This window comes from Oryctolagus cuniculus, chromosome 9 (assembly GCF_964237555.1).
Source record: "Oryctolagus cuniculus chromosome 9, mOryCun1.1, whole genome shotgun sequence".
Classification (NCBI taxonomy): Eukaryota; Metazoa; Chordata; class Mammalia; order Lagomorpha; family Leporidae; genus Oryctolagus; species Oryctolagus cuniculus.
Window position 1 is genome coordinate 59,926,281 of NC_091440.1, and position 24,790 is coordinate 59,951,070.

Genomic DNA, 24,790 nt, shown 5'->3' on the forward strand with positions numbered 1-24,790 from the left:
AACAGAGGTCTGGGGTTAAACAGCATGAACAAGAAACTGTGTGAGCAGCTCTGGCTACTTCCCCCTGCCTCCCTCCACCTCACTTCTGTGAGCCTAGGAGGCATGGAGTGGTTTTTCAGACCTCTAAATTTTTTTAAGAAAAATAAAAGAACCAAAGCATTTTTTTAATCCTTCATGCTCAATAAAGACTGTACAGACATAAAATCCTTCATTTAAATACCTGCAGTTTTAATATAAAATGTACTATACAGGAAAAAGATTTTATTGCCATTAAATGCTTGCTGCAATCCGAAGAAATTGACCTTGATTCTAAATCTTCTGCCTTTTTCCCCCTTTATTATCCCCACTGTTATTTACTGAACACACTTTCATTATTTCTCTTCCTTTTTGGAGAAATAATGATTTTTCTCTAGAAGCTTAGAAAATGTGCATTGTTTTCTCAAGACAATCCAACAGACTGTTTCACAAAGAAATGCTAATACAAGAATAACTTCTACTCTGGAGACCAAAGAAACTCAATCTTAGAAAATAATAATGGAAGCTGGCTTCCTCTGGTCCTGCAAACCCAATTGTAGGGGGATGGGGGGGGTAGGGATGCAGGAAGGAAATTCAGAAAGCAAGTAGTAAGGCAAAAGGAAGGTCAACATAAGGAGATATATAAAATCTCCCTTCTGGAAGTTATAAATAGGAAATCCTTAGGGAAAAAAGAGGCAAAATTTATTCTGCTAAAAATCATCATTAATAGGTACAAAAACAAGAAATTAACCATGACATTCCCAAAGTGATGCATGCTGCATCAGTTAAGGTCCCAAAATGTAGCAAATAACACATTCAAATTAGGCAATCCAATTGTCTTTACAAAGAGGCTAATTTACCAAAGTGTGGACAGAGTTTAGGGAAATTTCAAAGGACACTGTACTATCTAGGGGCTAGCAACCAAAGGGAGCTACTAACAGCCCTAAGCCTAACCAGCCAAGGAGAGGGAGCAGTGAGTAAAACCCAGAGAATTACATGGAGAGGGCCACCTGGAAACAACTGTGATATTCAATTTAAAAAAAAAACAACAGAGAACTAAGGAAATAAATACCCAGTCTCACTTCCCACCCACCCACCTGCTTTCTAGAGCCCCACTGTTGTCACAGCAGCTCAACCCAACAGTGAGCTACAAAACAAGGGCCCCTGTTAAAGTTGTCTCCGTAGGTCACTCTGCCAGAGTGCAAAGCACAGTGAAGGATGGAGAGTGGATCTGGGAAGATAAGCAAAAGACACCCAGCACATAAGGACCAAAGAGTACAAACAGAAAAAAATGTAAAAACCCAATTAAACCAATCATTCAGAACATCACAGTAAGAATAGTAAATGTGCATAGACCTATGATGTCAGACAGATCTTGATTGAAACAAAACTCAGTTCTGTCAATAACTGTGATATTGGCAATCTTCACATTGAGACTCAATTTCTTCCCCTGTAAAGCAGAGAATACCTACATACCTATTTACGAATCACCTCTAAAACAGAGCCAAGCATTTACCAGAATCTCAATATTGGTCCTCCCTGTCCTCCTTACTTGTAGCCATTCCATTACACAGATGCTCTTAACTAAACTGACCTTACAAAGAACAAAGAGGAGGAGAATCCAGTCAGCGTCTTGCTAGGTGTACACACAGCTTCACATCACATCAGAAGCATGAAGGCCTCTTCCCACCACTGCTCTCTATGATTTTGCCCAGCATCCTGTTGGCAACAAAATGAGCCCGAGCGGCCAGACTCAAAGCTCTTGAGAGATCCTGTCTTGTATGAGGTGTTGTCCAACAATGCTGATGGGCAGCTGTGCTGGTTATGGTGGAACTGTTTCTGGACATGGCATGTGCTCAGGGTCTTCTTTGTCCTTTATCTCCCTTTAGTCACCTTGAATTAGAAGTGAGTGAGCACTGTAAAGGTTGCCCGCAAAATCCTTCTAAGAACCTAGTGGCAGGCATATTTTTCTTAAGAACAATGCTTGTTTGTTTCCTTTTGTCTTCTGAGACACTCTACATCTCATTCCTCAGGGCCATTCCCCCAGCACAAAGTTCACTACCACACTCGAGCTTTCATGAGACATGAGGAAAGAAACTTTACAGTTCTTCTGCACTAAAATGTAATAACTTTCTCCACACAGCTGCACAAAGGATTTCTCTGGGAACAAGGGACCAAGTTTCACAGTTGCATAAATATAAACTAAAGCAGAAATCCATCTTTGAGTCTGCAGGCACACAGTCAACATTCCCATTTTTCAAGAGTCTCAAGGTCATTCTTCACTATGTGTTCTTTCGGCTCGGCTTTAAAGTTAAGCTACTTTAATAATTCATGACATCATACCCATTAAAATATGAGTATTTTCTACCAAAGGAAACAGCCTTTTTTTTTCTCCTTTCACGGTGGAAGAGGCCCAGACGAGCCCCTGCATAAGAAAGCAGCGACATTCTGCAACAACAACTGATGAAGTTTCAGAGCGAGGCCTGCAGTTGTGTCTGCCACCACACACTACCAGTTTTATCTTGAAAAGCCAGCTCCATATGCCAGAGGAGACAGGTTAAGCCTCTTAAATGTTCCTGACAACAATAAGCTTTCATTTGTAAAAAGTAAACATCTGCCTCAAGGGGAAATAATCCACAAAACAATGGGGATGGTGATTTGCTTGTTTGATTTATTGTGACTGCAGAGGGGCTGGGGAGTTTCACACATCGATGATATGTCAAAATACGTGGCCATTTCCTAAACGTATTTTTTTAAATATTGTAAAACTGCATTTAAAGACTTTAAAGAGGAGCCCTGCATGCTCTAGATACTTAGAGAGAAGCCGATGATCTCAAAGATTAGGAAAGAGAGGATCAGAATTCAGGCACCAGCGCTTTCACTGCTCCTTATATATCTTGGGCAAACTATTTAACTTCCCTGGGCCATATTTTCCACATCTGTAAATGAGGGTAAATGAAATCTATTCCACTAAGTGACAGAGTTATTACGAGGCACTGATGATTTACGACTTTCGAAGTCCTTTGTAAACTGTACAGCAAAACAAATGTTAAGGTGGGGGTTGGGACGAGAATTAAACAGACAAAAAAGACATTTTGCTCTACACTTTTAGAACTCAATAGGAAAAAAAAAAAAAAAAAAAGAACTCAATAGGCAGAAGATTTATAAGCTAGGTGGAAAAAGGAATTTCCTCTTACTTACAGATCTCCCTTGGACGTGGCTACAGCCCCAAGCTTATCTTTCGATGGCCGTGCGTGGAGGTGACAATGATCACATGACTGTGGTCTGGTAAAACTGGGCACCATCATGATTATTGCCTGGCATAGAAGAAAGACTCATCACCATCATCATGATCATCATCATCATCATTCCTTATGGTTTGAAATTCCTTTTGAACATTTTTAAATTTGATGCTCATAATAGCTGTAAGTAGATATTCTTAGCATTATTTAAAAATGAGAAAACTGATATTCAAAGAGGCCCTAGATTATGTAGAGGTAGCAAAGACAGTATTAAAACTCAAACCAAAGAAAGAACAAATAGTAATGACTGTCCATTCCTTCCTCATACCCTACTGGTCCCTTTGCAAACCTTTAGTGTGACACCTGTCACTTTCCCTCTTAGCTGCTTGTTTTTCTTCCCCTATCAGGCTCTAAATTCTTGAAAAAGGACCTTTCTCTTGATCACCTCTGATGCCCAATCACCCCTGATCCTCCCACATGGGAGCACCTTAAAAGGATTTATTGAATGAATGGGGAAAGAAAGCAAACAGTAGATAAGGAAAAGGGTGGCATTTTTGTTCTTTTGTTTATTTTTTCTTGTAGAAAAGTCTCTCTACTTCCCCTGGAATTCCTTAGGCTGTGGGAACAGGCACCTCTCTTGGGCTCAATTACAGAATCCATAGTTAGTTGGAAGGAAGCTGGTGAGTGCAAGATTCAGGGAAGCCCCAGGCATGTACAGCTGGTGGCGAGGCGGTGTGAAAAGGGGCAGAGCAACAGAAGGCCTCCAGGAGCTGTCCCAGGCCCGCTCTGGGAGAGGTCTGCAGAGGTCTGATGACACCTGCCTGGTGTAGTCGGGTCTTGCATCACACATGGCTTTCTGAGCCTGTGTAAGCCCTGAATGCAGAGCTGTCTCTATGAGCAGCATGGACGCTACCACTTCAGTCCAGCCAGTCCTGTATGACGTGCATCCTCAAGCAGATAATCAAATACATCTGCACTGAAGGACACCTCTCAAGGAACAGAGCGAGCCAGACTAAGCAAACCATTGTCTTAAAAAATATTTTGCATAAAAGCTTGCTTTACAAGTTTAACAAACTGCCACTAGCTTCTACCTTTTCTCCTACCTTAAACAGGGCACTCCTCAACCCTACCAACACTCTTTCCCAGATTGACAACCCTGGTCTTTTTTTTTCTTTTTTTGGTTTTATATTGAAGATATCAAATATATGCAAAGGGGAAGAAATAGTGTAATACACACTCAAGTACTCATCATCTAGCTTTAACAATGGTCAGTCTTGTATTACCCAAACTCCACTGTCTTCTCCACCCTCATGTCTACATTGGATTATTTTGAATTGAATCCCAGACATTATATCATTTTATCCATAAATATTTCAGTATGTATAGCCAAAGATAAGGGCTCTCTTCTAAAGCACATCTGTCATCATTTTTACCTTCTTTATCCTTCACATCCAATTTATCAATAACACAATAGTTCTTTTTCCTTCATGATATCTCCCATTTGTTTGCACATCTGCCCACCTCATCCTGATCTTAGTTCTAAGCTGAGGACACTGAAGTTACCTCCTACTCAGTGTCCTGCCTCCAGGCTTTCCCCCACGTGCTTCTCCTGTATGTTAGGCAGCCTTTGCCATCGTCCATCAACACCGAATCACTGCCCCTTCCTCAAGAGCCCTCGATGGAGACTTCTGTTTCCAATAACTGAAACTAGATCTAAGCTCCCACCAAAGCAAATGAATGTTGGACAGAACAGAGAAGGTAACTGTGAGCACAAATAGCACACAAAGTCACAAAACTGGTTTCTTGAGAGAAGGGAACTTGACAAATTGAGCCCCGCTCTACTACACCAGAAGATGATTTCCCACTGTGTGGCAGTCAGCGGGAGTCCAAGCACAACACAGCAATACCCTGTGCTGAGTGGACAGAGATGACAGGGGCAGGTGAAGCCAATGGAATCTAGAAGACAGGGCACGGAAGTTGAGGAACCCCATAGCACGGAGCCAAGGACTTAACTATATATCTAAAGGGAGAGTTCAGACAAGGCTTATCAGAATGTGGCTATTACAAAGTTTAAAGTAGACTAGAGACACTGAGGCTGAGCAATGATGAGGCATGCTGGAATTCCAACTCAGCCAGAGGAGAAAGAGCTTAATGACACCTGTTCACAGCCCAAATATCCGCTGAAGCACCAGAAACGACACTACTCGGGAGTGAGAATTACATCCCAGAGTAAGACTTACAACAACCCTATCCTTTCAAAATTTAAAACCACGTTTTCACAAGATTGAAATGTCAGAAAACACATACACACAGAGTGGAGATTGAGTCTTACAAGTTAAAAGGGCATTGAAAACACCTTTTGATTTCATACATACTCCCTAAGAAAGCAGAAAACCAAGCTGACATAAATTCAATGTGATCTGCCAGTAATCTCACTACCTACTAAAACAAAAATGAACAGAAGAATATCACAAAATCCAATCTCTATACTGATTCACCCATAACATTCAGTCTATAATCAAAACTTACCAGACACACATTAAAAAAGTAAAATGTAATAATAGTCAAGAGAGGGGCCTGCACTGTGGTTTAGTAGGCTAAGCTTCAGCCTGCAGGACTAGCATCCCATATGGGCACCGGTTCGTGTCATGGCTGCTCCTCTTCCAATCCAGCTCTCTGCTATGGCCTGGGAAAGCAATAGAAAGTGGCCCAAGTGCTTGAGCCCCTGCACCCACATGGGAGACCCAGAAGAAGCTTCTGGCTCCTGGCCCAGCTCCAACCATTGTGACCATTTGGGGAGTAAACCAGCAGATGGAAGACCTTTGTCTCTCCCTGTCTCTGTCTGTAACTCAACCTCTCAAATAAATAAATAGATTTTTTAAAAAAATAATAGTCAAGGGGCCTGCACTGTGGCGCAGCAGGTTAACACCTGGCCTGAAGCGCCAGCATCCCCTGTGGGCACCAGTTCAAGTCCCAGCTGCTATACTTCTGATTCAGCTCTCTGTTATGGCCTGGGAAAGCAGTGGAGAATGGCCCAAGTCCTTGGGCTCCTGCACTTGCCTGGGAGACCCAGAGGAAGCTCCTGGCTCCTAACTTCAGATCAGCACAGCTCTGGCCACTGTGGACAATTGGGGAGTGAACCATCGGGGTGGAAGACCTCTCTCTCTCTCTCTCTCTCTCTCTGCCTCTCCTCTCTCTGTGTAACTCTTTCAAATAAATAATAAATAAATCTTTTAAAAAAATAATAGTCAAGATAAAATACAGCTAGTAGAAATCAGCCTGAAAGTATTCTATATATACAATTTACTGAATAAGTTGCTAATGTCTATTCAAAAATTAAAGAAAGAAATATTTAAATCACTAAATAAAATTTTTAATTATCTAAATTTTTAATAAGAAATGACACAATGAAAATGCCATCTTAATGAATGAAAATACACTTTCAGCAGAGAAAACAGAAACTATTAAAAATGGGAAAAGTACAGTAACTGAGATGAAAAGTTCACTATATGAGCTTTCAGAAAATTGAAGATGGAAGAAGAAAAATTCAGTGAACTTGGAGATAAATCAATACAAATTATCAAACCTAAAAAAAAGGAGAAAAAGAGATTGAATAAAAATGAACATAGCCTCAAAGACCTGAGGACAATATCAAACAATCTAACATGTATAATTGGAGTTCCATAAAGAAAAAATGATGATGATGAGTCAGGAAAATTACTTGGGGAAATGTCAGAATCTCAGCTGAGCTAGGAGACAGAGTGGGGGCTGCCAGGTTCTAGAGCAGTCAGTTAAAGCAAAAAGCCAAAAATGAAAGAGTTAGGGTGGGCATTACGGCATAGCAGGTTAAGCTGCCACCTGCAACTGGCATCCCACATGGCTACTGATCTGAGTCCCAGTCGCTCCACTTCAAATACAGCTGATTGCCAGAGAAAGCAACAGAAGATGGCCAAGTGCATAGGCCCCTGCCACCCACATGGGAGACCCAGATGAAGTACCAGGTTCCTGGCTCCAGCCTGGCTCAGTCCCAGAAGTTACAGGTATTTTGGAAATGAACCAACAAATAGAAGATCTCTTTCTGTCTCTTCTGTGTGTGTAACTCTGCCTATTAAAAAAGTAAGGTTTTTTTTTGTTTTTTTTTTTGTTTTTTTTTTAATGAACTGTGATGGAATCAGCAAGAGGCTAAAACAGAAGAAAACACCTACCCCTCTATGTCATTATTTCCAGTGGAAGTACACAGGGTTTGAGGTGGGCCAGATCATCCAGCTGTTGACAGAAGCCAGAATAAAAGGTTCCAGCAACGTTATGGATCTCAAAGGTCAGAGGGGAGTTGGAAGGGAAAGGGATGGGCTAGGAGAAATTTCTACGTACTAATTCAATGGGAAAAAAGTGTCTTCAAGGTCTCTCCCTCCTCTCTCATAATAAGGAGGCCTCAGCAGAGGTGTCTGGAGAAGACTTCTCTCCGCACAGACCTCAGATAGAGACTAAGGAATGAAGGCACCAAAGCAGTCAATGCAAATATACAAAGAGGGGGCTCCTTGATTGTAGCTCACCTTGAGACAGTGACGCACTGACTGTGTGCCAAGTCAGGTGTAGGGGCCCAGGTATCCCCCATGACACCCGTCAGGTAAAGCTTTTGTCACTGTCTGCAGTCAAACTTGAAAACTCACACGTAGGTTTTTAACCAGGAGCCAGATTCCTCAGAAAAAACATCTACCAATTTCCCACATATGATGAAAAATTCCAGTTTATAGATCCAGAAGTTCAGTGAATCTCAAGCAGTATAGATACAAAAAATACCACAGGGATACTTCATTGTCAAACTGCTGAAAACTAACAGTAAAATGAAAGTTTGGAAAGTCCCAGAGGGAAAAAGCCAAACACACAGGGGAATGATAATACAAATGATGGTCAAGTTACCATCACGAAAAAGGAAGAAGAAAAATAAGGAAATGGAGGGAGAAGACAAGGAAGACCAGAAGTCAACAGAATGACACTTTTTAAATCCTGAAAAGAAAAAATCAACCGAGAATTCCATATCTAGCAAAAACATTCTTTAAAAACAAGAGTAAAAAAAGACATTTCCAGATAAGAGCAAGTGAGATGCTGTGGCCAGCAGACCTGCACTGAAAGGAGTATCAGAGGACGTTGTTCAGGCTCCAGAAATGACAGCAGATGAAGCCAGAAAGCATGAAGATCAGCGGAACCAGTACACTGGTAGGGAGACATAAAATATGAGGGTTTTTCCCTCTCACAAATTCCTGAAAATAAAATTGTTTAAAGTACAAATAGTAAGACTGGAAGGTGGAAATTACAATTGATGGAGGTGTAAAAGATATGACAAAATAGAAGTTTGGGAGAAAGGAGATGTGCAGACTTCTGTGAGATTTTTAAAGTTGGGGAGCCAGCGTTGATGGTACAGCAGGCTAAGCCACCACATGCGACGCCAGTGTCCCCTATCAGAGCACCCATTTGAATCCTGGCTGCTCTGCTTCCAATCCAGCTTGCTGCTAATATGCTTAAGTAGGCAATGATGGTCGGTGCCGCGGCTCAATAAGCTAATCCTCCGCCTGCGGCACCAGCACACCGGGTTCTAGTCCCGGTTGGGGCGCCGGATTCTGTCCCGGTTGCCCCTCTTCCAGGCCAGCTCTCTGCTGTGGCCAGGGAGTGCAGTGGAGGATGGCCCAGGTGCTTGGGCCCTGCACCCCATGGGAGGCCAGGAGAAGCACCTGGCTCCTGCCATCGGATCAGCGCGGTGTGCCGCGGCGGCCATTGGAGGGTGAACCAACGGCAAAGGAAGGCCTGTCTCTCTGTCTCTCTCTCTCACTGTCCACTCTGCCTGTCAAAAAAAAGAAGAAGAAGGCAATGATGACCCAAGTGCTTCTGTCCCTGCCACCCAAATAGGGGACCCAGATGGAGTTCCTGGCTCCTGGCTTCAGTCCCAGCCATTGCGGCCATTTGGGGAGTGAACTAACAGATGGAAGATCTCTCTGACTCTCCCTCCCTCAATGTCATTCTGCCTTTCAGATAAATAAATAAATATTTAAAAGAAAGAAAAAGACTATGAAATTCGGGAAGTGAGAAGTAGGAAGTATGCATTTTCAAGGTTGAAGCAGGAAGTGAGAAGTAGAAGGTGGAAAGCAGGAAACAGACTATATTGACTGTGATGCCTGATAATTACAAGATTGTGAAAAACCCAAAGTGTGACTCTTCTCTGGGATGTTTCATTTTTTATTAACAATTCCTAAAAAGACTTGAGACCCAAAAGAGTGACTGTCTCATATGAAATGATAGGCTATGGAGTCTGAATTTCACTGCCACCTCAGTAAGTCATCTAGTACAGATGCCTGCTTCTTATGCTGACATGTGTGCGCACACCTGATTCCACCTTGCAATCTGCTACAGTCTTCAATTTAGCAGAACATCCTTTTCTCTCTAGTGTCTAAGATATAGAGAAATGGCTTTTTAATTTTCTGCTCCCTGTGGTCATATATGCTATGGCACGGTGTGTCTTGAATTATGTTTCACTATGTGTTAAAGGGATGTATATTGTATGCTATGTTATCTCTTTATCTATTAGAAATTATTATACCAACTACCATCATCCCTCAACATGCAGGGAGGATTGATTACAGGACACAGCTCTGCCCCACCTCCAGCCATCAGATACCAAAATCCCCCACGCCCAAGTCCCTTATATAATATGGCATAATTTTGCATATAATCCACACACACTCCTGTATAGTTTAAATCATTTCTTCAGGACACATAATACCTAACTCGATGTAAATACTATGTAAATAGTTGTTATGCTGTATTGTTTAGGGAATTGTGATGAGAAAAAAGTCTGGAGGCAAGCTTTGACACAGCCATTAAGGGGCCCACATCCCATATCCACAGTGCCTGATTCCAGTCCCAGTTCCTATACGTCCAATCCAGCTCCCATTAATGCATACCCTGGCTCAAGTACTTGGGTCCCTACTACCCACATGGGAACCTGGATTGAATTCTGTGCTACTGGCTTCAGCCTGGCCCAGCCCTGGCTGTTGTGAGCATTCGGGGAGTGAACCAGCAGATGAAAATGAAAGATCTCTCTCTCTCTCTCTCTCTCTCTCTCTCTTCTCAAATCAAATATAAGTAAATATTTTTTAAATCTATACATTGTTTTAAAAAATTCTGTACAATTTTTTCAAATATTTTCTATCCACAATGTGTTGAACCTGCCCAGGTAGAACCCATAGCTGCTGAGGGTCTCCTACATTGTAATTATGGCATTTTCTATGATAGACTTGGGGGCAGCAGACCTATCATAGGAAGTGAGCAGAAAATGCAGTAGTCCCCAAAGCCAGCCCAGTGAAAAGGGACAGAAAAGATCTAAATCAAGCCTTAGTTAAGTTCAGGGTTATTGTGATTAGTAAGCATCAACTCAAGCCAGGGGGCAATAAAAAATTTGCAATGACCATGCATCTTCCAGTCAAATTTACTTCCTTTGTCTTCACATCAATCTCACCCATTCCCACTCTTTTCACACTGGTCCTTGATTATTTCCCAAGTTTCTTTTTTGTCATCCTCATAGGTCCCCAATTCATTTTTTCCAGGTTCCCTTTGAACTTTAACTTCAGCCTTTGGGGCCTGTCAAGCCCACATCTGTAACTTGAAGCTCTACACAGGAACCACCCATCCGACATGTATAAATCTACTATCATGAAAAAGAAAACAATTTAGGCTTCACTCATGCCATTGTATTTTCTATCCCTAAAGACTTTCTGATTTGGAGCTGGTGAATCCCAACAATAGTCTACCAATGCCTTGAGACACTTGTTCTGATGGGCTAGAGAGCTACAGCCACTTTATAACTAGCCTACCTGATGTTTCTGGTGTTTGAAATCCTCAGGGTCCCTGTTAAAATAATTTTTGATGGCCTGAACCTGTTACCACATTGGGCCTTTGCAAATCAGTCAGCAGAGCTGGCAGCTTACTATTCTCTCCTTTTTAAAGCTTCCTTCTGATAATGCTGCCTGAGCAGATCTTTTGCTTGAGGGCATTCTCTGAGCATTGATATGTCTGACAACAACATTTCCTCACCCTTCTCAGGTGTCTGGGTAGCTGGTTGGTCAGCTCTCCCATCTATCAGCTCCTCTGTCTACCACCACTTCCTGTCCCACCTCTGACTCATCCTCCTTCCAAGACAGACTGGAGTGCGGAGAAGGCAGGCAGGCGGGTGTCGTTTCCAATCTATGCTTCTGCTTATTCCTTTCTTTGCAGTGTGTGTACACCCACTCCTCATTCATTTTCTTTTGGTCAATAATCCCCTCAAATATTTGCAGAGTGTCTTCTGTGCCTGGGCACTAGGCAACAAAAATCATAATGCTTACAATCAAATATGGATAGGGGAAGAGGCAGACTTTAAACAGCCAATTATCAATTAACAAATTAATTTCAAATGAGAGAAGTGCTAGATGAGGATGATGCTAAGAGAGCATGCAGGTGAGGGCCAACCCCAGTTCAGAGTAGCTGGGAGAGTTTCCATGAGCTGAGTAGAAATTAAGGATCAAACTGGTTATAGAAAGAGAAACAGATGAAGTTAGAGGGGTCAGACCAGGAGGTAGAAAACAATGTGGGGGCTGGTGCTGTGCCTTAGCGGGTAAAGCCACTGCCTGTGGCACTGGCATCCCATATGGGCACCGGTTCAAGTCCTGGCTGCTACACTTCTGATCCAGCTCTCTGCTATGGCCTGGGAAAGCAGTAGAAGATGGCCCAAGTCCTTAAGCCCCTGCACCTGTGTGGGAGACCCAGAAGAAGCTCCTGGCTTTGGTCATTGCGGCAATATGGGGAATGAACCAGCAGATGGAAGAATTCTCTTTCTGTCTCTGCAAATCTGCCTTTCAAAGAAATAAATAAATCTTAAAAAAAAAAAAAAAAAAAAGCAACATGACCTTTGGAGACCCTGATATATGACTCTCTGGTGGCTACAGTGCTGGGAGCCAAAGAAGGGCTCCAAAAGGTGAATGAGGTTGTGCAGGCAGGGGTCAATTTCCCCAAGACCTAGCAGGCCATATTAAAGAGTGGAGGCCCTATCTGAAGAGTAACAAAACTTGAAAGATTCTTAGTCATCCATATCATCAATGTCAAAGTCAGCTCTCTAACCAAAGAAAACAAATTCATGCACATTGAGACACGGTCCAATTTCGAACGCCATCGACTAGAGGGAATTCTAAATCTTCCAGCAGCTGTGGCTCTGAAGCTTTGCTGTCCTCCCCAGGAATGATCCTGGCTATGTTATGGTAACTGAGACAGTACAGCTGACTGCAGGCCCGGCTATATGGGCTGATTCTGGTCCCACCTTGGCCAGGGATGAGGCTCTGCCTCCATGCCATCACCACCCCCTCAAGGGGTCTAAGTTCTCTGCCTTGCCATCTACTGGCACCTGCAAATATGCTGGTGGTGTTTATAAATGAGAGGGGCAGGTGGGGCATTGCACAGAGTCCCATTGCACAAATGAGCATAGCTAAAACATGAGTGTTTTTTGGGCAACAAGCTGCAGCTGACAGCGGGGTGGGGGGTGCTCTCCGGTACTAGTCAGCTTCAGGCTGCTCAGCTTCCATGCAGGAATAGGACCATCCTTTCTGCTTAGGCCGAGAGGCATAGATTCCTCAGTCTCACTTGCAGTAGCCCCATGTCCCTCTCTTCTCTCTAGCCTGTAGATACCTACTACTAGACTCTTCAGATTCACTCTCTTTCCTCCTCCAGCAGCCTTTGGAACCAGGAAGTCTGTCCATGTGGACCTCATAAGTGAACTCTCTTGCCCTTCCATTCCCACATGAAGTCAGTGCATGGGGTACCACAAGGAGAGCAGAGGGAGAGAGGGGAATAAGTTGGGAGTGCTTAGACTTCAGCTATCTCCTATGAGTAGCAATGAGTCCCAGCTCCTACTAGGTGGGCCTCTCCATACCACTGTCCTCATGGCTTTGGAAACTGCTCCTCTCTTGTACATTCAGACATTGGAGTGACAGCAACTCCTGGTGTAGCTCACCCTGTGGACACTGCACTAGCTCTTCTTGCCCTACCTTACTCCACACAAACCTTTGTAAATAGTGCCTTCATTAAGCTCCACAAGGCACCTAAGTTAACAGTCTCAAGTTTTTCCTAGACACTGACTCACACAGTGTCATGTGTCACCAGAGCTTGGTGCTGTGTTCTAGTCCTGTGCCAATGATTACTTGTCGTGGTTTCCGGCAGATTTTGATTCCAATTCTCTAGTGCTTGCCTTGTGTAGGCCGCTGAACAAGACAAGGGCATCTGCAAATGCAGAGAGTGGACGTCTAGCTGCACCCCTCCAGCCACACTTGTCCCTGACCATTCTTGGACCACACCAAGGCACAATCCATCTCCAGTTTTACTGTCCTTGTTCCCCCGTCTGTAGCACTCTTCACCTAAACACCTACGTGATACTCTCCCATAGCTTCAGAGCTCTTCCTCCAATGTTACCTTTCAATGATGTTCCCCCACCCCAGCATCTTCTACTCATCTTCCCTGCTTTATCTCCCTACCACTGTCACTTTCTTTTTTTTTTTTTTTTAAGATTTATTTATTTGAAAGTCAGAGTTACACAGAGAGAGAGGAGAGGCAGAGAAGAGAGAGAGAGGTCGTCCATCTGATGGTTCAATCCCCAATTAGCTGCAATGGACGGAGCTGCGCCGATCCAGAGCCAGGAGCCAGGAGCTTCCTCCAGGTCTCCCACGCGGGTGCAGGGTCCCAGAGACTTGGGCCATCTTCTACTTCTTTCCCAGGCCATAGCAGAGAGCTGGATCGGAAGTGGAGCAGCCAGGACTCGAACCAGTGCCCATATGGGATGCCAGAGCTTCAGGCCAGGGCGTTAACTCACTGTGCCACACCGCCGGGATCTTCTTTTTTTTAACTATTTTTTTTAAGATTTATTTATTTACTCGAGAGGTGGAGTTACAGACAGAGGGAAAGAGAGAAAGGTCTTCCATCTGCTGGTTCACTCCTCCAGTGGCTACAATGTCCGGAGCTTAGCAAATCCAAAGCCAGGAGCTAGGAGCCAGGACCTTCTTCCAGGTTTCTTACACAGGTGCAGGGGCTCAAGCACTTGGGCCACCTTGCACTACTTTACCAGGCCATAGCAGAGAGCAGCTGGGATATGAGCTGGTGCCCATATGCGATGCCAGCTCGCAGGTGAAGGCTTAGCCCACTCACACGGCACTGACCCCTCCCACTGTCACTTTCTAACATCCTCCTCTTTAAGTTAGTTTATTGATATCTCTCTCTCTCTCTCCCTCTCCCTCTCTCACACACATGCCCTTGCATGAAAGCGCTATGAAATGGCCCACGAAGCCAGGGATTTTTGTCTATTTGCTCCCTATTATATCCCCAATAACCAAAACCAAATTTCACATGCTATTTGTTGAGCAAATGACATCCTGTTTAGAGAGAGAGCAGGGAAGTGGTTGCACTATTTTGGTTCCCAAGTCTTTCTGGGTGCAACCCAGACACTTACCCCAGTAATGGTCCACACCTCTTCCATGATGCTCTACAGAACAGAGAAGCTAAGTTCTGCTAGGAGGTTATCATGTCCAATCACACCAAGTGTGGCCGCATTTTAGCAGAGCTGGAGGGTCCTTCTTTCCTATCTTGTCTGTTTCAGGAGCTGAACTGTGCACTGGAAGAATAAAGTTTCTCTTCATCTGGGAGGATGACCCCTGATCCTGGAGTAAGATGTCCACTTTGAGCACACATAGCCCTTCACACTCCATTCATTCTCAAAGCTCCTACTACATGCTAGGCTTTGTGCCTGAAGCTGAGAAAGCAACGATGAATCAAATATGGTCCTTTCCCTCCAGGTGCTCTGACATACCTTGCTGGCCTTCCACAAGGTGAAAAGATGAAAGACATTCTCTTCTTCAGTACAGAGCCGACACACTAGATGTTGCCTCGGTGGGTTACATCACTAGACACAGAGAGAAACTTCCTATACCCAAGTGTGCCAGGCCTTGACCTGCATCTGCAGACTCCAAGAAACTAGAGACTCCAACATTTGAGACCCAGAGAGAGGACCCCAAACACTCAGTGAGTTCCCACCACATCCTGGGACCTTGAACAACCCAAACTCACTGAGGCAGGGGAAGAACCAAAATCATCCCACAAAACCCCAGCACCTGTAGAGTTCGTCCCAAAGATTTGTTGAGTAAAGGAATAAGAAAATATAAGCTAAAGGTAACAGCCGATTAAACTCATAGGTGGGTCCAATAACCAATGTATCTTACTTCACTCCTAACATTTGCGGCTTCAGCCCATTAGTCTTCAAGATATCCAATGGAAACTACCGGGCTGAAGGTCAGAGCCAAAAAAGGGGATTCCGTGTTAGGAGGACAAACTCAATAGTGAAGAGCAGAAACAGAACAAATCAGTAAATTTAGTTTAGGATTAGCTATTTGGACCCTCAGGTGTCAGCTAAACATTGATTATTCATTAGTTAATGCAATTGCACTCGACAAAAGGCACAGCTAGGGCCCTGGATGGTTTTAAATAGCAGAGTTGGCTATTGGTACCCTTTGGGCTAGATGTAGTTTCTCGGGAATAATGCCCAGACAAAGCTTTTTAGGATAGCTATCAAATTGGCCCAAATACATCATTCCTTCCACATGCATTCTATTAAACTTCAGTAGCTGCTTCCAAGGGGTTAGATTCCAAGAACCAGAATCAAGGATACAGGTTCCAGGAGGGCCGAGGGGTGAAAGGCAGGTCGACTGGAGGCTGCAAGCGCTGAATTAATTCTCAGAACACTGGGCCCATACGCCTACCCCCAGCTGGAGCTCTCCAGATAGACAGATGAGCACTCATATTCCACTTCCTCTCATAGTAGCACCAAACACCTGGTTATAAAGCAATTTATGGAAATGACGATTTTACAGGCAAAGCAGATGACTTCTACTTCTGCCACTTCTTAGGCATATGTAAAACTTACAAGGTGTCAAAACCGCAAACCCGCAGCTTTGCAACATGGTACCTACTCTCATCCAGTTCAGATTTCCAAAACGATGGTTGGCACAGTCTTCATGCAACTGATCCCAGCAAGCCTCTGTCAATCCCTCTGCAGATGCTTTTAGTTCTGAGTGTTTCCAGAAAGAACTACACACGTTGCTTTGAATAGTCTGCCAGCTGGTCTGAGCAAAGCAGGTGCAGATCTTTACTGATACCATATGTACCTGTGTACTTCCCCGCTTCCCCATTCCCCCGCTCTACCACAGTTTTGAGAAGGAATGGTGTTGGTTGTTTATTATTTGTTTGTTTTCCACAGTTTTCCCCAAGACTACTAGAGTCAAAGGCAGCGGATTTTAAACGCCTTCTCCATGAAATCATGTCCAAGTGGGGATCTGTCTAATTCAGAAAGAACAAGAAAGGACATTGGGAGAAGGGGAGAGGACGCTGGACTCCAGCTCACAGGACCTGTGGAAATGGTGGTGTCAAATTATCTCCACCATTGGCCAAGAAAGACACGGCTCTGATAACTTTGCGTGCTCCTCTGTGCCTTAGAGAAACCAAGACAAGAAACTGGGTGGAGCATTTCTTTGTGGACTTGCCATCCTCACTGTACTGCCGTTGCACTGGGCTTTCCCTCTTGGTGCAGGAATGAAAATAAAATCGGAAGTCCCCAGCTATCTTTGATAACAAGCCTAGAATAGAAACCAGAAGAATAAACAGCTCCTAGGCCTCACTCTCCGCTTTCAGGTAGAATCCTATTACATTTAGAAGTATCCTTTGAAATTCTGATTAGCCTGGAGCCTTTGAAAGCAGCCAGTCCTGCAGCGGCCCAGGAGAGCAAATCCTCTTGCTGTCTGACAGCTCCTCAGCCTTTCAACCCTGTACCCTTGGCAAGCCTCTGGTTAGCCTCCTGCCACCACAATCAGATGTTCTAGAACTCACTGAGCTACAGGACACTTCCTCCTCCCACCTTCCCACATCCCCTGCCAAAGGCATAGGGAGCTGGAGGCAGAGGGCAGAACTGCTCATGTTAAGAAAATAGTTCCATTAAGGGACGCTGGAGAATAGAAAGCACAAATATAAAGGCAGCCAGAGTAAATGACTTCATTTACACATGCATCCTGCAAGTGTTTGTTTATTTTTTCAACATTATTTCATTTTTTTTCTTTTTTTAACTTTTATTTAATGAATATAAATTTCCAAAGTACAGCTTATGGATTACAATGGCTTCCTCCCCATAACTTCCCTCCCACCCACAACCCTCCCCTTTCCCGCTCCCTCTCCCCTTCCATTCACATCAAGATTCATTTTCAATTCTCTTTATATACAGAAGATCAGCTTAGCATATATTAAGTAAAGATTTCAACAGTTTCCTGCAAGTGTTTATTGAGCATCTATCATGTGCCAGGTACTATGCTGCCTGCTAGGGATGTGATGGTAAGAAAAAGAAACATAGTCATTGCCTTCTAGAGTGCCGACAGTCTGGTAGGGGAGGCAGGCATTAATCAAATGATCCCATGACCCATGCACGGCAGCTGCTGAGGAGGTCAGAGCAGCAGAGCAAGGACTGCAGGATCCTGAGACTGGATGGTAAGGCCTTGACCAAGACAGAGAAGATGGGGAGACTTCAAGAAGCAGAGGAAGCATCCTTTGACCCGAATTCTAGGAGAGGAAGACACAGGAAAGAAATCAGAGAGGCCTTCTGCGGGATGCTGTTCTGATCCCACAGTCCAATCGGACCCGTTGAGACTCAAAGCACCAGAACAGAGCCCCACAGGAAGGCCTCTCCGGTTTCAGACCCTTGTCAGCTGTTTATGAACATTATCACAGCCATTCCTAGAGCTTGCCTGGCAAGTCAGCAGCATTACCATCACCATCTCATAAAAAAGACACAGGCTGGAGCCGGCGCCGCGGCTCACTAGGATAATCCTCCGTCTAGCGGCGCCAGCACACCGGGTTCTAGTCCCGGTCGGGGCGCCGGATTCTGTCCCAGTTGCCCCTCTTCCAGGCCAGCTCTCTGCTGTGGCCAGGGAGTGCAGTGGAGGATGGCCCAGGTGCTTGGGCCCTGCACCCCATGGGAGACCAGGAAAAGCACCTGGCTCCTGGCTCCTGCCATCGGATCAGCGCGGTGCGCCGGCTGCAGCGGCGGCCATTGGAGGGTGAACCAACGGCAAAGGAAGACCTTTCTCTTTGTCTCTCTCTCTCACTGTCCACTCTGCCTGTCAAAAAAAAAAAAAAAAAAAAAGACACAGGTTGGGCAACATGCCCACAGATAACCAGCAAGTGAGAGCCTGCATCAGAACATGAACCCAGGTCCGTGTGATTCTCAAGTCTGCACTCCTCCCCACCACCCCCTAGCCTGCACCACCTCAGACCAGAGACTGTGCTTCAACTTCCCAGTACGGCAGCTCATTGTTTGAAAGGCTAAGGTTTACTTCTTTGGGTCTGATCAAAATTGCTCTTGGAGCAGGTATTTAGCCTAGCAGTTAAGACACCTACATCCCACATCAGAGCACCTGACTTCAATCCCCAGCTCCGGCTCCTAGTTCCAGCTTCCTGCTAATGAAGACCCTGGGAAGCAGCAGTGATGGCTTAAGTAATTGGGTTCCTGCCACCCACATGGGAGATCTTGACTTCAATCTTAGCCCAGGGCTAGCCTTTGCAAGAATTTGGAGTATGAATCAGCTGACAGGTGTGTTTCTATCTATCTATCTATCTATCTATCTATCTATCTATCTATCTATCTATTTATCTGGCTCTAAACAAGATTTTTTAAAAGAAAAAAGGGGACCAGTATTGTGGACCAGCAGGTAAAGCCACTGCCTGCAATGCCAGCACCCTATATGAGCCCTGGTTCATGTCCCAGCTGCTCCACTTTCAATCCAGCTCCCTGCTAGTAGCCTGGGAGAAGTAACAGAGGATGGCCCAAATGTTTGCGCCCCTGCACCTATATGGGTGACCTGGATGAAGCTCCTGGCTCCTAGCTTCAGCCTGGCCCAGCTCTGGCCATTACAGCCATCTGGGGGAATGAACGAGTGAATGAAAGATCTCTGTCTCTCCTCTCTCTCTGTGACTTTGACTTTCCAAACAAAATTTTTTAAAAAAGTTTCACTTGTTTAAATGCAGCCCTTTCCTTCTCTCTTTTGTGAAAACAGGCAATAATTTGCCCACAACTGCCTCATTCAGCACCACACACACACACACACACACAGAGCTTTCGATGCTGGAGACAGAGTGTAGGGACATCACCAGCTTTCTCATCTCCAGAAATAACCACCCTGTGGCCCCTATAAAGCAGGAGTCTGCAGCCAAAAGCAACTGCAGCATTGCTTGAGCACAAGAAATCAGATGAGGTTCCTAGTGGGGTCAGCCACCACATGTAGCAGCTGTAGGGTAGGAAACCTTTTCAGAGTCAGAGCCGAGTTTCAGTGTTTTTCCACAACTCTTTAATTTCGTTACCTTTTCACTCTTTCAGTTTGCTTGAGACGCCCATGTCCTAAGAACAGAGCATTTGGACCTCCCCAGGAACTCCACAGTGTCAGTCTCTAAGACATAGGAAATTATATGATGGGAAGAATTACTAAAAGATTCGACAGGCTCCCCCAGTCCTACTGATTCCAGGGACAGGTTCTGACTGACAGCCCCAAAAAAGGTGCTAAAACTCAGTGCACTTGCATTTGCACCTTGCAAATCTCATTAGCATGTGTCAGAACGTGGGGTTCCAATGTGTGGAGCTGGCAGAGCCCTGCTACTAGGGAATGTTGCAACTGCCAAGCCCAGAGCCTGTCAGTTACACCCACATCCTCTGCCGCTGCTCATACTTAGGCGTCACATAAAGATCAATCCCAAAGTTTTGTTTGTGGCCTTGCTTAACCAATCTTGCAACACTTCGAGAAAACAGAGTTTGGAAAATGCACGCTTCATTCCTAGCTGGAGCTTTGATCCCACATTCTTCAATGGTCTCCTACTCTGATAAGTCGAACTTAACCAGGCATGAATGATCTATTGCTCAGCAGTAGGTTTATTTGCAACTGACAACAGCATAAACACAAAAGCTTACTTCTCTCATCTAAAAATCCATGGAGTTTGCTGCCCAACTCTGTGAACTGGGAACCAAGTTTCCTTCTAGCTTGCTTCTCAGACACCCTCACTCTAAGGCTTTCCCCTCAAGGTCCAAGATGGCTGCTCTCACTTGAATCATCACCTGTGCATTCAAGACCAGTGACTGACAAATTACAACACATAGGCCAAAGCCAATCCTCCACCTGTTTTGGTTGAATAAGGCTTCATTGGAACATAGTGACACCCATTTATTTGTGTATGATCTGGGGCTGCTTTCGATGTTGTTTGACAGCAGCATTGAACAGTTGCAACACAGACCACATGGCCCACAAAGCTGAATTATGTACTATCAGGTTGTTTACAGAAAGCTTTTGCCAGCTCCTATTTTAGACAAAGACAAGGTCAAAGCAGTCCAGGCCACTTCCCAAAAATCATATACAACATCTCCACTTAAATCTCCTTGCCAGAATTTAGTCTCATAGCCATGCCTTGCGACAGGGAATGCCGAGAAGTGGTCTTTTCTCTAGATGGCCACGTGCCCAGCTAAAATTCAGGGCCCTCCTTCTAAGGAAGAAGAGAAGGGGTTTAAGGAGTCAATTTGTCACCGAAGGACCCATTTAGTGCCTTAGACTCTGGACAGAGACAAACTGAGGGTGTAACTCAGAGACTTGAGCCCTCTGATTTTGGCTCTCAGGGGAAGAAAGCACAGAAAGAGACCCAAGTGAAGCTGATTAATCCCCCGATGATTTTGACAGAGTTTTTTCAAGAAAGGGCACCTTGCCTCCTCTGCTTAGAACCATGGCTGGTTTCTGCTTGCCTTTAACAGTGAGGCTCCCCTCAGAAGGAAGGCAACTCACACCCATATGACCACACCAGCCATGGCAGAGGAACAAGGAGCAATGAAAAAGGAAGAGAGAGAGAGGCAGAAATAGAGATGAAGGAAAGAGACCTGGAGAAAGCTTTAAGGAAGGTATAAAACTTGGACTACAAACACAAGTGTGGAAAAATGACCATTTTATAGTCTTCATTTGATACAAGTCTAATCCACCACCCTGCTGAGATGGTCAGAAATCTGTTGCCATCAGTATTGGGGTTCCCTCTTCAGAGTCAAGCAAGGTTCCTAAGGGCTTCTGCAGTGATCCCTCCCATCAGTAAGTCACACCAGGTACACAGGGACACCATACAGACCCTTCAGGTGAGACTGGGGGCCCGGAAATCCAAACTCTGTAGAAGCACCACGCCCTCCTTGAGCGAGTGCACCTGCTTCTTTCTTAAGACAGAATTCCAACCACACTCTCATCCACACTCCCAGATGCAAACCCTTTCTTCTCCTTCCCCTCTGGCTTTTCAAGCAGCTTCTACTTTCTGCCCAGTGAAAATCCCATAATCAAGAAAATACTAAAAACCTGACTATCTATTGGAATGAGGAGGTAGTAAAACAATAGTAAAACTTGATATTCTATATATGGATGGGTAGGTAGATATTAAATAGATGTCTGTACTGACCATCAGGGTGGACAACAGCCTTAGTCTGAGAGCTGGAGTTGCAGGTTTCCTGATGATATATATGTGCATGTGTATGTATGATGAGGTTCACCCTCTGTGTTAAACATCTGCCAGTTTCAATGGTTTTAGTCCCGGCTGCTCCATTTCCAATCCAGCTCCCTAATGATGGCCTGGAAAAGCAGTAGAAGAAGGCCCAACTGCTTGGGCCCCTGCAGCCATATGGGAGACCCAGAAGAAATTCCTGATCAGCTGGTCAGATCAACTCAGCTCCTGCCATTGAGGCCATTTGGGTAGTGAACCAGTGGATAAAAGATCTTTCTCTCTGCCTCTCCTTCTGTCTTTCTGTAACTCTGCCTCTCAAGTAAATAAATAAAAAAGATTTATTTATTTTTATTTAAAATATCTTTATTTATTTACTTGAGAGGCAGAGTTACAGAGAGGGTGGAAGGTTTGGTTGGGAGGCCATACTGAGCACCCCCTGGAGTCATGTCCGAAAATTGCCTAAGCCTGCTCTGATCACATAGGCATCTAAACTTAAGCCTGACCTAAAACTAGTATTTATGTTTTATTATGAGATCCTGATGCCAAGGGATACTGCTGATTGCTAAATGTGGGAAATATCCAGACATCATTGCTGAGTGGCATGGGACTGGAACTTGTGCAAAGCTCCTCAGAGAGGGATGAGTGGTATTAATATTCAGCCTATATGTACCAGGAAGGCTGTGCCAATTGTTAAAAAACCAAAATGCTGCCAAACTAGTTGGCCACAATCCACAACTGTGAACTCCAAATGCTGTCCAATCCCCTCCTGCAGTAACCTCCTCAACCGCCCACAATCCAGCAATCAAAGGGTTAGTGCCTGGTTCAGTAGGAAGTATGCAGATCCTGCTCCAAAACCAAGGCCAATGCCCATACCATACCATACTACTTGTTGAATATTGGGAAATTACCCTAAATGAGGATGCTTTTCATGGGGAGAAACGTGAGGCAAGATTAGGATTCACTTCTGGGGTCAATATGCTCAGTTGTGCAGATTCTCCTGCCCAAGGGAGACTATGGGAACTGAATTCCAGCCAGGGATGTAATGGCCAAGTCGTGTGCCCTGGCAAGGTGTCCACCTAGAGGAAAGGAGGCTGTTTCTTATAGGCACAGGGGTGCCATGTGTTCTATCAGCTGGCTTCCTTCAGAAGCTATGAGCAGAAGAAAGCCAGGATGGGGACCAAGAACTGGTTGGGAACATCACACAGCCCTCAAAAAAAAAAAAAAAAAAAACTCATGAGTTACAGGGAAGCAGGAGAGTGAAACAAAGCAAGTCTGACTCCTACCTGAGGGGTTGAGAGGCTCAGTGCTACTGACAGAGAGAGGAGCAAAAAGAATCAGCTGGAGAAATGAAGGGACGAAGTTTGCTTCCTTCCTGCTGCCTGAAAAGTTACAGCTGAGTAGCCGAAGAAGACACCCAACCAAAACATAACATGGGGGCACATGGAGGACTGTAGATGGATAAGCTGAGTCCTGCACATGTGCAAACCTTGAGAGGCCCCCGAACTAGTCCTTGAGAGCAAAAAGGCGGTGGAAGGGAGTGGTAACTCCATATGATGAGAAGCACCGTGGTATTTGCACCTTTAGAACTGGATTTCAATCTTTCCTTGCCACTAATCAGCTGGGAGTCCATGAAAACATTAACTTTCCTGAACCTCAGTTTCTCTGAAAATTGTCATAATACCTACTTTACAGAGCTGCCAAGAGAATTAAATTAAGTGAACTGTCTAGCACAATGTGTGGCAAGAAGCAAGTGCCCAACACCCGTAACCATTGTAAGTATTATTGCTATTATGATCAGCAGAGCGCTGCATTCTAAGCCTCAGAGAACAGCTTACAGAAAGGACAGGAGCACACACAGAGCCAGCCAGCCAAATTAAAAGGATGTACGATAAGCGACAAACTTCCTAAGATGTGTCCTGGGACTACGCCCTTTGTCCTAGAGACAGAATTTAATATATGAATGTGATTGTGATGACAAAGTAACATGAGCTTATCTGTAAATTAAGCAGAATCACCTCCAAGCTGGATTCAGCAACAGCAAAGCTGAAGGCTGGGGAGAACTGGTGCCTTAAACAGCTTGATGTAGAAGACAGATTTGGTGGAGACCAGAAAGCTGAAGCTGCCTTGACCAGCCTGCAGTGGAGCAGGGGTGGGTGTGAAGCAGCCAGCTCTTAAGGAGCTGGATTCCATCTGGGAGCTCTCAGCGAGCAGGTGTTCCCAGTTATGGAACCCAGAGCAAGCGGAAGAGGCAGGTGTCATTCCAGCCTGCATCACTGGCACTGGCACTTCCTGGCGGTGCAAAGGTACAGCAACTTCTTGCCTTGGCCTGACGAGCCTTGAGACACCCATGTTGTGTGGAAACTCTGACACTGGATCTACCCTTCCCACCTCTCCTCACTCACACTTGCTAAAATTAACCGAAAGGAGATTCCAGCATGTGTGCAGGTGCAGGGGCTCCATGCCTGGGCCCCTGCTACACCTGAAGATGTTCTTTAGAGGAGCTCTGGGGTGGGGAAAGCCAGACGTCATCACACATTCATTCATTCCAACATATATTTATTGGTAACTTCACGATGTCAGGCACTGAGAACAAACCTCCTCTCTAACCAATGTCAAACTTCAGCCCCTCGCACACCCAGCCAAGCCAAGTCCTGTCCTTCTTCCATTTACCACTGTTTCCCACCCTGTGGTTCAAAGGCTTCAAACACTTGCCCATGGACTCCACACCTGCCCTCCCTTTGACCTTTCAGGAGCTTCCCCAAACCAATCTCCTTCCCTCGTCATCTCCCACCCACTACACTTGTCTCTGTTACACTGGCTCAATACCCCTTTAGTTTAAGCATGCCCACCAGCAGTGTGGCTTAATGTATATGTGAGGGTACTTCAGAAAGTTCATGGGATAGTAGAATTAAAAGACAAGT

General features: G+C 44.8%; 1 protein-coding gene across 6 annotated transcripts in view; it reads right to left on the reverse strand.

The window, feature by feature from the left end:
- LOC100354781 (uncharacterized) overlaps positions 1 to 24,790 on the reverse strand; it is a 140,273-nt gene that overhangs the window by 101,743 nt on the left and 13,740 nt on the right. The window contains exons 3-4 of one of the 6 annotated variants that reach the window (XR_011378770.1): positions 3,217 to 3,332; positions 1,118 to 1,908 (exon numbers count right to left, since the gene is read on the reverse strand). The exons of 3 other annotated variants lie outside the window; for them this stretch is intronic. Coding sequence is in view for 1 of the 3 variants with exons in the window: in XM_070048736.1 (XP_069904837.1) it covers positions 3,286 to 3,332 (47 nt within the window). In the remaining 2 variants the exon portion in view is untranslated. Of the gene's footprint in view, positions 1 to 1,117; positions 3,333 to 24,790 lie in introns of those variants that run through there. 2 more of the 6 variants (XR_011378769.1, XM_070048736.1) reach the window with 2 other exon arrangements.